The sequence below is a fragment of the Gopherus evgoodei genome, chromosome 17, assembly GCF_007399415.2.
Source record: "Gopherus evgoodei ecotype Sinaloan lineage chromosome 17, rGopEvg1_v1.p, whole genome shotgun sequence".
Classification (NCBI taxonomy): Eukaryota; Metazoa; Chordata; order Testudines; family Testudinidae; genus Gopherus; species Gopherus evgoodei.
Window position 1 is genome coordinate 8,588,004 of NC_044338.1, and position 12,331 is coordinate 8,600,334.

Consider the following 12,331-nt stretch of genomic DNA (forward strand, 5'->3'; position numbering starts at 1 on the left):
TGTTGCCAACCCTCCAGGATTGCCCTGGACATTCCAGGAGTTAAAGATGAATCTTTAATTAAAGATTACATCATATGATGAAACCTCAGGCTCTAGGAATACGTCCAACCGAAACGGGCAACCCTGTGCACCCCAGGGCACGAGGCTGGGTGGGCAGCCTGCAGGCTCAGCTCCTCCATGCCCAGGGGACAGCTGCACAAGCTTGGGTGCCATGACCACGCAGGGGTGACAGCCTGACATGGCCTGGGGCTGGGCTGGGGCTGTCACTAACATACGGGATCGCAGCTGCCTCCCCATCCAGACCCCATCGGTTGGGGGATACCCATAGCAGGACTCTGCCATTGACTGCTTCTGCCTGGTTTATCAAGCCGCCTCGGGTTCTGCTCGGCCATCGGCTACCTCTACCTGGCTCCTGGAGCCGTCTCGGGAATCCACTCGGCCATAGGCTGTATGGGCCTGACACTAGCTCGGTCATCCGGCCGGCCGCTGACTTCCGCTTCCGGGTGAAAGTGCGGGCCGGGGCCTGCCGGTGGGGAGGCGGTTGTTAGGAGCCGCGGTTGCTAGGGGCGGCCTAGGCCGGACGTGGGGAAGCAGCATGGCGGGGAGCCGGCTGGAGAAGCTGGGATCTGTGTTCACCCGGTACGGGGTCACCGGGGCCGGGACTGGGGGCTGCTGTCAGCGGGTTCTAACTGCCTGGGGTGTGAGAGGGCAAGTTCTTCCCCTCCCTGCTGCCAGGGGCCCCTTTCGGGGGGCTCCGCCTCTCTCCCCCGTGTGGGGAAAGGGGCTGTTCCCTCGGGGAGGTGGGCGAAGGGGCTGTGGGAGGGCAGGTGCCCCTGAAACTGATATATGTGTGGGGGGGATGGGTGGAGGTTGTGGGGTGGGGGATAGAGGTACTGTATGTGTAGGTAGGGCTGTAGGTGGGCAGGTGCCTCTGAAACTGATACATGTGGGAGGGGATGGGTGGAGGTTGTTGGGGGGGATGGGGGTACTGTATGTGTAGGTAGGGGCTGTAGGAGGGCAGGTGCCCCGGCGCTGCCCAGTACAGTGCAGGTTCCCATGGATAGGCTGTGTCCCTTCTCTCTTGGGCCTTTCAGCAGGCCTGATTTCACCTTGTTCCCAGCTCACGTTCTTCCTGCTCCCTCTGCATCTCTCTCTCTCCCAGGACGCGGGACCTGCTGCGTTCTAGGGTGCTGGCCGAGGCTCAGAAGCCCTTGTGGTTCGATGTGTATGCTGCTTTCCCTCCACTGAGGGAGCCCGTCTACCGGGAGCCCCGTCAGCGCTATGGCAAAGTGAAAGATGTCATCCCTCCCATTCTATACCAAGAGGATGAGATCCGAGCGTGAGTTGTTCCATAGCCTTCCATCTCTTTCAAGTTTTCCTGTAGTACAGTCACAGTAGTATCTACACGGGGGTGGCCAAATCATGGCTCATGCAGCTCTTTTACAGTTAAAGTGTGACTTGTGGAGACCCTCACACTCTCCTTCCATTCTCCACCTACTGGGGGTGTCGGGGAAGAAGCCTGGGACTTCTGCATTGTGGTGGGGTAGGGGCTTCTGCCTAGTGGGGAGGAGGGTCTCAGAGCTTCAGCCACGTGAGGCATGCCTGCTGTGCCTTGGGGCTTCAGCAGGAGTGGGCTTGAAGCCTCAGACCCTGGCAGGTGCCTCCTGAAGACCCAAGCTCCAGCATGCGGGCTCCGGCTCTCAAACTTCTGAAGATTGTCATATTCCACTCAGAGTGTCAGTGAGTTCTGATCTATGCCCTGAAACACCCAGGAGAGGTTTCAGTTTCCCTTTGAAAATGGCAGTACGCTGCAGAGGGTGACATTGTCCAGCAGATGTACCTAGCTGTCACATCTTACTAGGTCCATTGCTTCTGTTTGTAACTTATTTATTTGTTTAGAATTTTTAAAAGCGTCTCTTCCATGTTTAAAATTATAGATTAGGAGAAAAATACAACTGCTCTTTAACCATTGTTTGCCTCTGGGATACATAATTAACTCTTATGTGCTTAGCTGTTCATTTGTACAATAGGGAAATTATTGCCCATGAATCATAGAATATCAGGGTTGGAAGGGACCTCAGGAGGTCATCTAGTCCAACCCCCAGCTCAAAGCAGGACCAATTCTCAACTAAATTATCCCAGCCAGGGCTTTGTCAAGCCTGACCTTAAAAACTTCTAAGGATGATCCTTCCATCTTGCATTTGTGGATGTATGTGGTTATAATCACTGAAGTAGACCTGAAAACCATCACTTTAGATCAAGGCTGGTTTAGAGTGGAAAACAGGCATCTGCAGCACCACTTCAACCACCTGGAGCTCTTGTGAAGCGCTTTGTGTCAACAGAATGCTTGTAACAGTTAACAAGTGTTCAAGAACTAGTATAGTTGCATTTATTCTGAGTATCAGTGGCCATAGGCTCTTATTTATAACAGGTTACCGGGAGCAAGGGCCACCCAGGTTCTACTCCTGTCATGGTTATTAATTTGTTGTGTGACCTTTGGCGAGTCATTTTACCTTTCTGTGCTTCAGTTAACCCGTCTTTTTAAAAAGTGATAATATTTCTGTGCCTCCCAGGTGTGTAGTATGGATTAAAAAGTGCATGTTAAAGTACTTGTGAGATGCTTGAATGAAAAACAGTATGTAAATGTAAAATATAGTGAGTGGGAAGAGTAGTAGTTAGGGAAATCATCTTTGCTCTATCCGAAACTAACTGTTCTCTGGCTTTACAAGTTCATTAACTTCTCTGCCAGAACTTATCACCTATACATGGATTAATGCGAAATTCAAACTGTGTTTATTTTATTGAATAGGACATTTTACGAAGCATATGGGAATGGTCCAAAAGCCTTTGAACTGTCACGATTAAACTTTAAATCCACCTGCCAGAGGTAAGCTCCATGTTAGAATTAAACTAGAATTAGCTCTTCAGTTTGTTTAATTAATGGACTAAAATGTTTTTTTGTTACTGTTTGGTAAGTAACAAACATCTTGAATTCTAGGTTTGTTGAGAAATTCAATGAACTGCAGAAAGAAGGAAAAATTGAGCCGGAAAAATTGTTTGAAGAAACAGGAAAGCAGCTTTTAGCAGAGGGGATCATTCTACGAAGAAAAGGAACAGCAAATGTATGCATTATTTAAAAAAAACTCAGAAAGGTGGCTGGTAAATTGATACAGAACCGCTTTTTAGGTCACTAGTTTATATGCATCCCAGGACATTAGTGACAAAGGCATTACTGTTTTATGGCACCTGAGTGTCTACATAAATTGACAGGAATTGGGCCCCCTTCTTGGAAGTTTCAGCAGAAAAGTCAAGAATTGAGGTAGACATGGAGAATTAACTCCCCTCTTTGCCATAGAAGTGGTCATACCATGTCAAGGTTGAGGTACATTTCTGGGACAGAGAGTGCACTGTGCCTGAATGGAAGATTTCAATCTCCAGATCTGTCAAGCCAGTACCTTTCACAAACAGTGCATGTAAAGAACAATAAGGGCTATTCTGTCACTTTGGCGTGTACACTGACATATTAATCCGCTTCAGGGGAAAATATTTTTACAGTTCTTAATTTATTAAAAAAATATTTCTCCTATAAAGGTGGTCCTAATGTGTCAATTCCTAATACATTAAGTGCTTGTAAAGGGTAGCAGTGTTGAAATAAGTGAGATTTTTGGTACAGTACTTAGAAAATAAATGAGATGCCTTTACAAGAATGTATATGCTAATAGAATATTCTTATGGCTGTGTGCATGATATTGTTATAGAATACAACATATACTATATAACTGGGATATAATTATGACTGGTAAACTGAGCACCAGCACTGTTTTTCCTCTGCAAAAGTTGCTGAGGAAGAAGGATGTGGTTAAAGTTTAATAGGAGGAAGAAGAAGAATTGTTGCTGGGTGAAGAAAAGTTGGAAAGATGAGAAATTCAGTTTAGTTGTGACCTTTCTCTTTTTTTTTTTTTGTCAGCCTTTCCCAGATCCCTGACAGGTGGCAACCCCTTTCCACTTATATTTTATGCTTCTCACATTTAGTGCTTTGAATCTCCTCATACCTTAACTCAGACTAAGATGGATAGTAAATTATAGTCTTGATGCTTTATTTCTTCAAGTGTCTATGCATTGGGCTCTTCTGGGGCACACACTAGGACCACAGCTTTCTGATCAACTTTTCATGGAACTCTTGGGGCGGGGGAATCGGGAATCTTTTGTAGCTGTACTTTATGGTGATCGTCTTCCTGTAAACTGTAGGTAGCACAGCAGACTCGTCAAGAGGTCAAAACCAGAGATCTTGTATTAGAAATGAATCTTCAAACCATGTTGGAGGAGAGACAGGAACAGAAGCAAGACCAGGAGGAGGAGCATCTCGAATCAACAGACATGACGAAGGAAAATCCTTTGTCCTAACAGTTCTACGTTTCTCAGCATTATTGTCTTGGCACGTGTTGTAACATGTTTATGGCCTCTGAACTGTTGAATGCCAGTAGTTCAAACTGTACAGACTCTTTGACAAGAAGATATTTACTCAAGGGAGGCATGATTTAGTTGTCCAGCATTGATGCCTCTGACCCTGTGCAGGACACTTAACTCTTCTGCATCAAGTAGGAATAATTCTTTACTTTACAAAGGTCTTGAGGATTATTTTTCTGAATTGCGCTCTGAGATGAAAAATGTCTGAGAGATAATAATGGCTTAGACAATTAAACATACACCCTCCTCAAGTGTGTCTCTTTTTTGTTGCGGTGGGGCTTATCTTCTCACGTTGGATAGGATAAATGATTTTGTGACTGTCTCATCATTGTTAAATAAACAATTCTTCCTTTACTGTAGAAGTGGTGTATGCTTTTACCTGCTGAAATATATGTGACTGTCATCGTTTAACTTTTAGTAGAGAAGGCCTACTTTTATAAGGCCTACTGTATCTATTAAACAGGGCATCTGTTAGTCTTCTAGTTATGTTCTCCTAGTTCACTGCTTTCTTTATTCATACTCTCCTAAACCATAACAATACCCATAAACGTAATCTTGCAATGGGCCCTTGCCTTAACTCTGTGAGGCAGTTGATAATCATCTGTGAAGTGAAAGGTCAAGATTATACATAGTTGTTTGAAGAAGACAAAGAGGCAGGAGCTTTTAGTGAAGTAGGCTGGTGGGAGAGGAGTCTCTTGGCTTTGGGGGTGGGAGGTAGAGAAGAGAGAAATTATGAACACAACTATTGACTTGTACTGAAGATTAACCAATTAGCTAACAATTGTATTCAGAAAATGTCTTCAGTATTTGTTAACATCCCCTGTTTACAATTAGGGGTTTTGTGTTTCAGTGTAAACCAAAAACAATTATTCAAACATCTATCCTATGTATTTTAACAATCAGTTAAAAAAAATAAACATTAGACATCTCCCCTCTTCCCTAGAAAATGGCAAGATTCCAATGGGTTTCATGCCTGGGTAATCTATGCTTTTTCCTGTTAATGAATGTTCTGGGTGTTTCGGTTCACTGTCACCTGTAGCAGCAGTGCCATAAGCAATTTTTTCCTCATATGATCACTGTGTGTAGTTTGGCAACACAGGATGCCAACCAGAAATGGGGTTTAAAATGCTTTTGAGTGTAAACTCTTGTATATTTCATTTCTTTTGAAAAAACTGCAGTCTGCTCAAATTGATGTAGCCACCGTAGAATGGTGAAACTACACTAAGAATTTTCAGCACTGCTCCCCCCCCCCCCACTCCCGGCCGCTATTCTCCTGTAAAGTTAGATGTCATAGTTGTAAAAAATTATACTAACATTTCTATGGTGGTTACTGCTAGGCCACTGGTAGAAAAAATGCTAGTATAAACAGCTGAGAAGGTCATGGTTTCAAGAGAGGAACCAATAGTTCTGCATCTCCCGCAATGCAGTGTTGTCTCCACTGTCCTGGTCTGGACTCTTGTCAAGGTGTTTATGGAGACAGTTTATTTTGAATGTTCTCTCCTTTGCATTTATTACTGTGGAAGATGTTCCTAACCTGTAAATAATTACATGAAGTTTCCAAACAAAAACAAATTTGTGTGAAAGGAAAGGAGTCATGAATGAAATCACATGGAACTATTTGTGTTAGATTACATGATCTCCTGTTTAGTCTCTATCAGTTACTTCTGTAACAAATTGCTGAACTTAGAAATGAGAGGAAGTTTTTTCTTTTCAAACTGCTGCTATAGCAAGGTCCAGCCTTTATTTATTCAGCTTTGCTCTCTGCCCCATCCATCCTTCTAACCATCATAAGCAATGAAGATGTCTGATTGCAAAGTCAGGGCTAGATTAAAACCTCACAAACTGCCCTGTGTATGTAGCTATACGGCCCCAGGACCAGACAAGAGAAGCAATGAAGACTCAGAGTCGATATTTCTCCCTTACTTCTCTGGGGGAGAGGGGAAATTATTTTAGCCCATTTTGAGCCTGTGCCCCTGACCAGCTGCTCTGACCAGTCAGTGGAGGGAAGGAAGGCGAGCAAATGTCTTTCTCATTTCCTGCCTCCTCTGCCTCATTTCCCCTTCCCCCATTTGCTCACAGTAGGGAGTAGCCTGTGAGTAGTCCTGGCTCTCCCCCGCCCCCGTGATTAGAGTCACAATCTGAGGAGGGGATTAAGGGAGACATTATTTTCCTTTTCTCCCCTGCGTGACTGAATAATGGCTATAACTATCCAGCTCCTACCCGTCAGTTTTGATAACTATACATAAGAAAGGATCTATTACAACATGCTCTTCTGTACTGTTGCTGCGTTAGATTAGTAGTGCTACATGTAGCCCAAACTTGATTTATAAACTAAACTGCTATGACATGGAAGATAGAAAGGAGATGAGTATGATGATAGTCATTTGGCTGTCAGATTTGTGATCAGTGACATTGGACACTGTGCCATATTCCAATATCACGTAGCCATAGGTCTGCAGCTGTATAATTCAGTGGAGTGCATGTGTGCTATTATTCTGAAGTGGGTAATATGGCCCAATTAACTGGAAAGATTAGAAATGTATAAGTGAGTGTACATGTTAAATGAGCAGGCAGGGGTCAGGTCTCCCTGGTGATGAGGGAGGTAGTTGACCCTCACATGGCATAGATAGAGAAATTGCTTTTAGGTAGCTTGCAGTGTAAAAATAGCCTTTGGAGTATATAGCGCAGTTTGTTGGCTGACCTCCATATTGAGGATGCTTCCAGCTGAGACAAGCAGTTGGGGTTGTTCTACTGCATTGAGGATTTGCTCGGGCTAATAGGTAATGGGGAATCTGGGGCCATCAGTAAAAGACATGAAGTTAAGTATTTTATACAATCAAGAGTAAATACTGTTGGGAACAGAGCTCCATTTTTTATACTTAACACTTGATGGATGCATTTGCCATGCTCAGACTCAAACATCAGTCTCTGTGACCTTAGAAGAGCTCAACTATTTTAATTAAAAGGTTCTAAGCGAAAGCCTGGGGTGAGCTATTTATTATTTATCAAGCATTTACCTTCCAGCAGTTAGCAAAAGGTCAGTAGCTTCATCCGAAGCTTTGGGTTTTTGTTAAAGCTTAGATGAAAAAGATACGCAATCAATCACTCCTACTTTGGGCATGTGTGTATTCAGGTCACTACTAATAATTATTTTGGCTTTTAGGACTTTGTACCAACACGTGCAGTGAGCGTGTGTCCCTCACTGAGGTATATTTCCACAAAAACAAACACCGGCTTGTGATTACGGTTAGTAATGAGATATTGATTGTTTGCAAATGTCACTGTGGAAAACTTGGTTGGCATCTATCATGTTCTCTTGGCTTCTGTCCACTAGATGGAGCTGAAGCATTTTCACTATTTACAGGGGTCTAGGTTTAGGTCAGCTTCCTTTTATACCTTTGCAAGTTTTGAGGAAGTCTGTGTGAGTGAACAGTGGGAATTTCAGAGAATCTAGGGATCCAAAGGAGCAAAGTCCGTTTATTTTATTGCACAGTAGACAGATGTGTGAAGGGGAGGAAAACTCATTTTTTGGTAATTCTGTTAATGAATACATGCAACGGTGACGATGTTTCCTCTCTCATATCTCTCCTCTCACTTCTTCATGTATTTTCATTGTATTCCTCATTGCCTGAGAGCCTTAATGAGCATGCATAAAGTAATTTCAGATACACAGATGAAAATTGCTGTTCATGTGCATTGTACTAGTACTAACAATGGCCCTGCCTTTTTATATTTGTTACTGCAGTCTCATACTAGCACCGAAAAAGCAAAACATCCATCAAAAAGAAACCCGCCATGCTCCCTAGGATCTGGTGTCTGTAGGGATATTTAACTGTTGTAATCAGAACTGGAGATGATGTAATAATAGAGGTTCTAACTAAACGTGGACATAAGAAGATAAACTGCATTGTTTGATCCACTTAATCTACTGCCTAACAACTCTGGTGTTCTGAGAAAGGCCTCTCCTGGTTTTGTGTAAAAGGAGCAGATGTGACCTTGTCATTTGCCCTTCACAGGACAAGATCATGCATTCAAATAATTTCCTTATGCCTGGCAAACCTGGCTTCCGGTATTGTGACACTCATTAATGACTGGAGCCAGGCTTTAGCTACCTCGGAATCCTACACCCCATTATAGATCAGCCATCTGACCTTTGCTGAGCTAAATTGCTGATCTCTTTCTTCCTGAAAGCTAACCAGAGGGAGTTCATGTAGCAGCCCATCTGCCTGCCATGCTCCACCAGGGCTGCTGAGCTACTTTAAGTAACGGTATATGCCAGTGTGTTGTTTACTAGGCTCTTCACTCCTAGCAGCATCCAGAAATCCTATTTTCAGGCAATAGGAACTGTGGGTGCTCTGCCTCTCTGACAATAAGTTTCCAGGTTTCTCAAATTGGGTACCCAAAGCTACTGGCCATGCTTGAAATTTTTGGCCTGCGGGATTTGCCCAAGGTCATGCAGGAAGTCATTAGATCAGAACCTACAAATCCTGATTCCCAACATCTCCCGCTTTAATGACTTGACCACACGCTCCCTACAATAGCATCCTGGTTGCTAGTTTGCTATAATGGTATTAGCAATAAGGTAAGTGATGCAAATATACTGAAGGTCTAGCACTATGCCGGAAAGAGAGATTTCTGTATGTCCCCACTGTTTGACTGTAAATGCACTGATTCTGCTACTGAACCCCATTGTCTGTCTTGGACAGTGGCATGTTTTGTGTACCATGTTACAACCGAGTCTCACGCTGTTGAGTTGTTATAGATAAATCCTTATAGATAAATCAATCATCAGAATTAAGCCTTTTAGAGAGAGACCCTATTACTCAAAGTGTGGTATCATCCAGGAAAGAACTAGCCCAAGGTGGAGTCATGCAGCCTGTATAAACTGGAGAGGCTCCATTGATGTTAATGAGATTAGCTGCATAAATTGTAGGAGCAGGCCCTGAATTTGGGCAGCTTCTTAATATAATAGGCAATTGTCCCTGGTTTACAGATGAGTAAAGTGAGGTACAAACACTGAAGTAATGTGTGTGAGGTTGCACAGCGAGGTAAAAGCAGTGAATAGAACCCTACAGTTCTGATTTCTCATCCCCTGCATTCACCACTAGACAAAGCTAGACTGCGCTGGAGCTTGGATATGCATTAGTGAGCAGTAACACATCTCTAACTATATTATTAGGCACACGCCGGAAGATTAAATACCATCCATGCTATCCCACGGTGAGGTCAGTGGAAGTAAGAATTACAGGAGCAGTCCTAGATTTGGGGCACCCAAAACAATTCACCCGCTCTGCTGAACACCAGCTGATCAGGCCTTGCCAGCTCCATGTTTTACAGAGAGCTGGGTAATAAGTTATTTAATATCATCTCTTTTTAGATAAAAGCTGTGAATATGAACCCCAAATGCTGGAACTCCAGCACTCATTACAACCAAAATAGCATTGTAGAAAAATGCTGTTCTTTTTCAACTGGCCTCTAATATTCCCACTTGTGGGATTGGGGCCTCCTGGTGCTGAGTTACGGAATCTTCTAGAGAGCTGTGTCCATTGGAGCTTTAGTTTCCTGTGGGGTGGTGAAGGTGTCTCATTCTTCCTACACAACGTCTTCTGAAAGATACGGTGAGATTTCCCAAAGGGTACGAGGGCCTTTCTTACCCAGGAGCACGACAATCTTATAACTTGGTGCTTCCTTTGCACCCCTGGAATTTAGATAGATTTTTATCAGTGTAACTTGCCGGCTCTCCTCAAGGAACAAGATTTGAGTACGTTTTCGTTCTTTCTTTCTTTCATTCCGATTAGGGTCTACGCCGGCAGATTTTTGACGGTTAGGAGGGCTAGGCCTACGAGCTGGTTATTTTACACTCGTTTGCCAGGAAAGTGGTTGTGGCGGCAGCGGCAGCTCTCTGAGGAACTGTCAACCCAAGGAAAACTGGAGTCTGAGGCTTCTGTATGTGTGATATCCCCACCTGGTATGAGAACACCAAGTAAGTGGCTTTATTAACACCTACTTCTCAGGAGAGCTTTGCTTCAGCTCTGTGCCCCGCTGCTTCTTAGCAATGCCCTCTCTAATGGCATCTGTTATGTACAGTGAGCATATTTATTTAAAGCATATCATTTGAACCGTAGGGTTCATAGAATCATATAATAGAATATCTGGGTTGGAAGGGACCTCAGGAAGTCATCTAGTCTAACCCCCTGCTCAAAGCAGGACCAATCGCCAGACAGATTTTTGTCCCAGATCCTTAAATGGCCCCCTCAAGGATTTTGCTCACAGCCCTGGGTTTAGCAGGCCAATGCTCAAACCATTGAGCTATCCCTGTTTTAAAAACACTAAACGTTGCTTCTATAGCGCTAGTGATTTACATGGTACAGTATAAGACATGACACAATTTGCTAATTAGCATTATAAACTTCCATCGAGGAAAAAACATTCCCTGCCCCAAAGAGCTAAGTCTAAGATAAACAAGACATGGGACAACAGTTCTCGGAAGGGAGAGTAGGGAGAGATTATTGATGAGCAGAGGAAGGATGAGCACAATCCTGGAAGAACCAGGTTAGTAAACAACTAAAGGTCGAGAAGTTGGGTTTTGTTTTTCAGAACCTTTTCAGTCAGGTTTTAATTGTTGCGAAACCAAAACTTGGGGTGGGTCAGTATACTCAGACTCTAGACATTTTGGGATTTGCATACCCTGGCCTGCTTTTGGCCTACATAGCCAGCGATCCAAGACGGTTGAGTCTAGTTCCCCTTGTGGCCCCTAGTTTGCCATCGGGCCCGTGGTTTGGTAGCAGAGAGCAAGGGTTTAGGTTCTGTCCCGTGGAAAGGTTGGCACTCTGCTGTCCAGCGATATTGGAAACCAGTCAATATTTACTGTTACCCAGTGAAATTCATCCAGTGCAGAGAGGCAGCACAAGTCCTTAGGCAACACTTAAGCTCGCAAAAGAGGGTGTAATTGGGACTTAAGTGGTGCAAAGGCCTTGTGCTGGTTCTTCTGCACAGGAGTGAATTCACTTATGGTTACTGCATGATAACTAGGACTATGCGGGGAACCTGATAGCGAATTATTTTCATCTAGATAACTGTGAGCTAAGTCTTTGTTTTAATGAATAGGGCCTAGTTGTGAAGTGATTCAGGGAATGGTGTCAAAGGGGGATGTTGTGTTGTGCTCCCAGTTAATGGGAGTTCATTAAATCAGAGCTCTGAGAGCTAATGCTGGGGAATGTAAGAACTTTACTGATCCAGTCTGTGCTGCGTGGGCACTCACAGTGCCCTGACTAAACCTCCGCAGTCCTGATCCAGCAAGCACTAGGCTCCGTGTTAAAAGCCGGGCTGGATTCTCGAGCCCTATCTTTTTTGGTTGCTCCTTCTGTTCAGGGATCTGGAAATCTCCCCAGGATATGAGTGTCCTGAGAGTGTCCCCCACTATTTTGAGGCACCCATGCATAAGGAGTGTTTTGGAGGGTACCCACAGGAGCTCAAGCAACTCTGCTGTCCTCGTCTTGACCTGTTTCCCTGTGCTACTGCTTGTATGCATATTCCAAGCTCATTCTGATGTGGGCTAATATTATTATCCTCCAGAAATTAAAATGAAGACTGAACCTATAATGTTTCACTGGGAGGGAATTGGGGTTATATATTCCTGTGTAGAGCAGCATTCTATTTCAGTCATAGCATTTAATTATGATTGGTATGTTAGTGCCCACCAGAGCATAACAAATTGTCATTATGTTATTCTGCTGAGTCTAATTTAATTGGCAAGTTGTCACAAAAGCAATTATCCGTCATTTATTTTGTTGCCATAACCACATCTTGGAGAGCACCTGCTGTCTGAAGTGGCGAGGCTCTGCAGTCTCTTGGTCCTGGATTT

At 44.0% G+C, this 12,331-nt stretch overlaps 2 protein-coding genes across 14 annotated transcripts in view; both read left to right on the top strand.

Annotated features, from left to right (window-relative positions):
- The first annotated feature begins 475 nt into the window (after nt 1–475).
- Nucleotides 476–9,802, top strand: MRPS23 (mitochondrial ribosomal protein S23). 3 transcript variants are annotated; one of them, XM_030536754.1, is made up of 6 exons: nt 476–639; nt 1,163–1,339; nt 2,810–2,887; nt 2,999–3,122; nt 7,631–7,713; nt 9,647–9,802. In XM_030536754.1, the coding sequence occupies exons 1-5, from the start codon at nt 596–598 to the stop codon at nt 7,706–7,708; spliced, it is 501 nt and encodes a 166-aa protein (XP_030392614.1). In that variant the 5' UTR covers nt 476–595; the 3' UTR covers nt 7,709–7,713; nt 9,647–9,802. The 3 variants fall into 3 exon arrangements, with proteins under 3 accessions (XP_030392614.1, XP_030392615.1, XP_030392613.1); XM_030536755.1 differs by lacking the exon at nt 7,631–7,713 and having other exon boundaries at nt 477–639; XM_030536753.1 differs by lacking the exons at nt 7,631–7,713; nt 9,647–9,802 and adding an exon at nt 4,249–4,826 and having other exon boundaries at nt 483–639.
- A 467-nt stretch (nt 9,803–10,269) lies between these two features.
- CCDC182 (coiled-coil domain containing 182) overlaps nt 10,270–12,331 on the top strand; it is a 132,593-nt gene continuing 130,531 nt past the window's right edge. For all 11 annotated transcript variants that reach the window (XR_003996984.1, XR_003996982.1, XR_003996983.1 and 8 more), the window contains exon 1: nt 10,270–10,450. The gene's annotated coding sequence lies outside the window, so the exon portion shown is untranslated. The remainder of the gene's footprint in view (nt 10,451–12,331) is intronic.

Excerpts from the sequence above, each read along its gene's own strand:
- MRPS23 (XM_030536753.1), top strand. The coding sequence starts at position 596 with ATGGCGGGGAGCCGGCTGGAGAAGCTGGGATCTGTGTTCACCCG. Across the intron at positions 1,340-2,809 it reads CAAGAGGATGAGATCCGAGC|GACATTTTACGAAGCATATG; the intron begins GTGAGTTGTTCC and ends TTTATTGAATAG. Across the intron at positions 3,123-4,248 it reads GAAGAAAAGGAACAGCAAAT|GTAGCACAGCAGACTCGTCA; the intron begins GTATGCATTATT and ends TGTAAACTGTAG.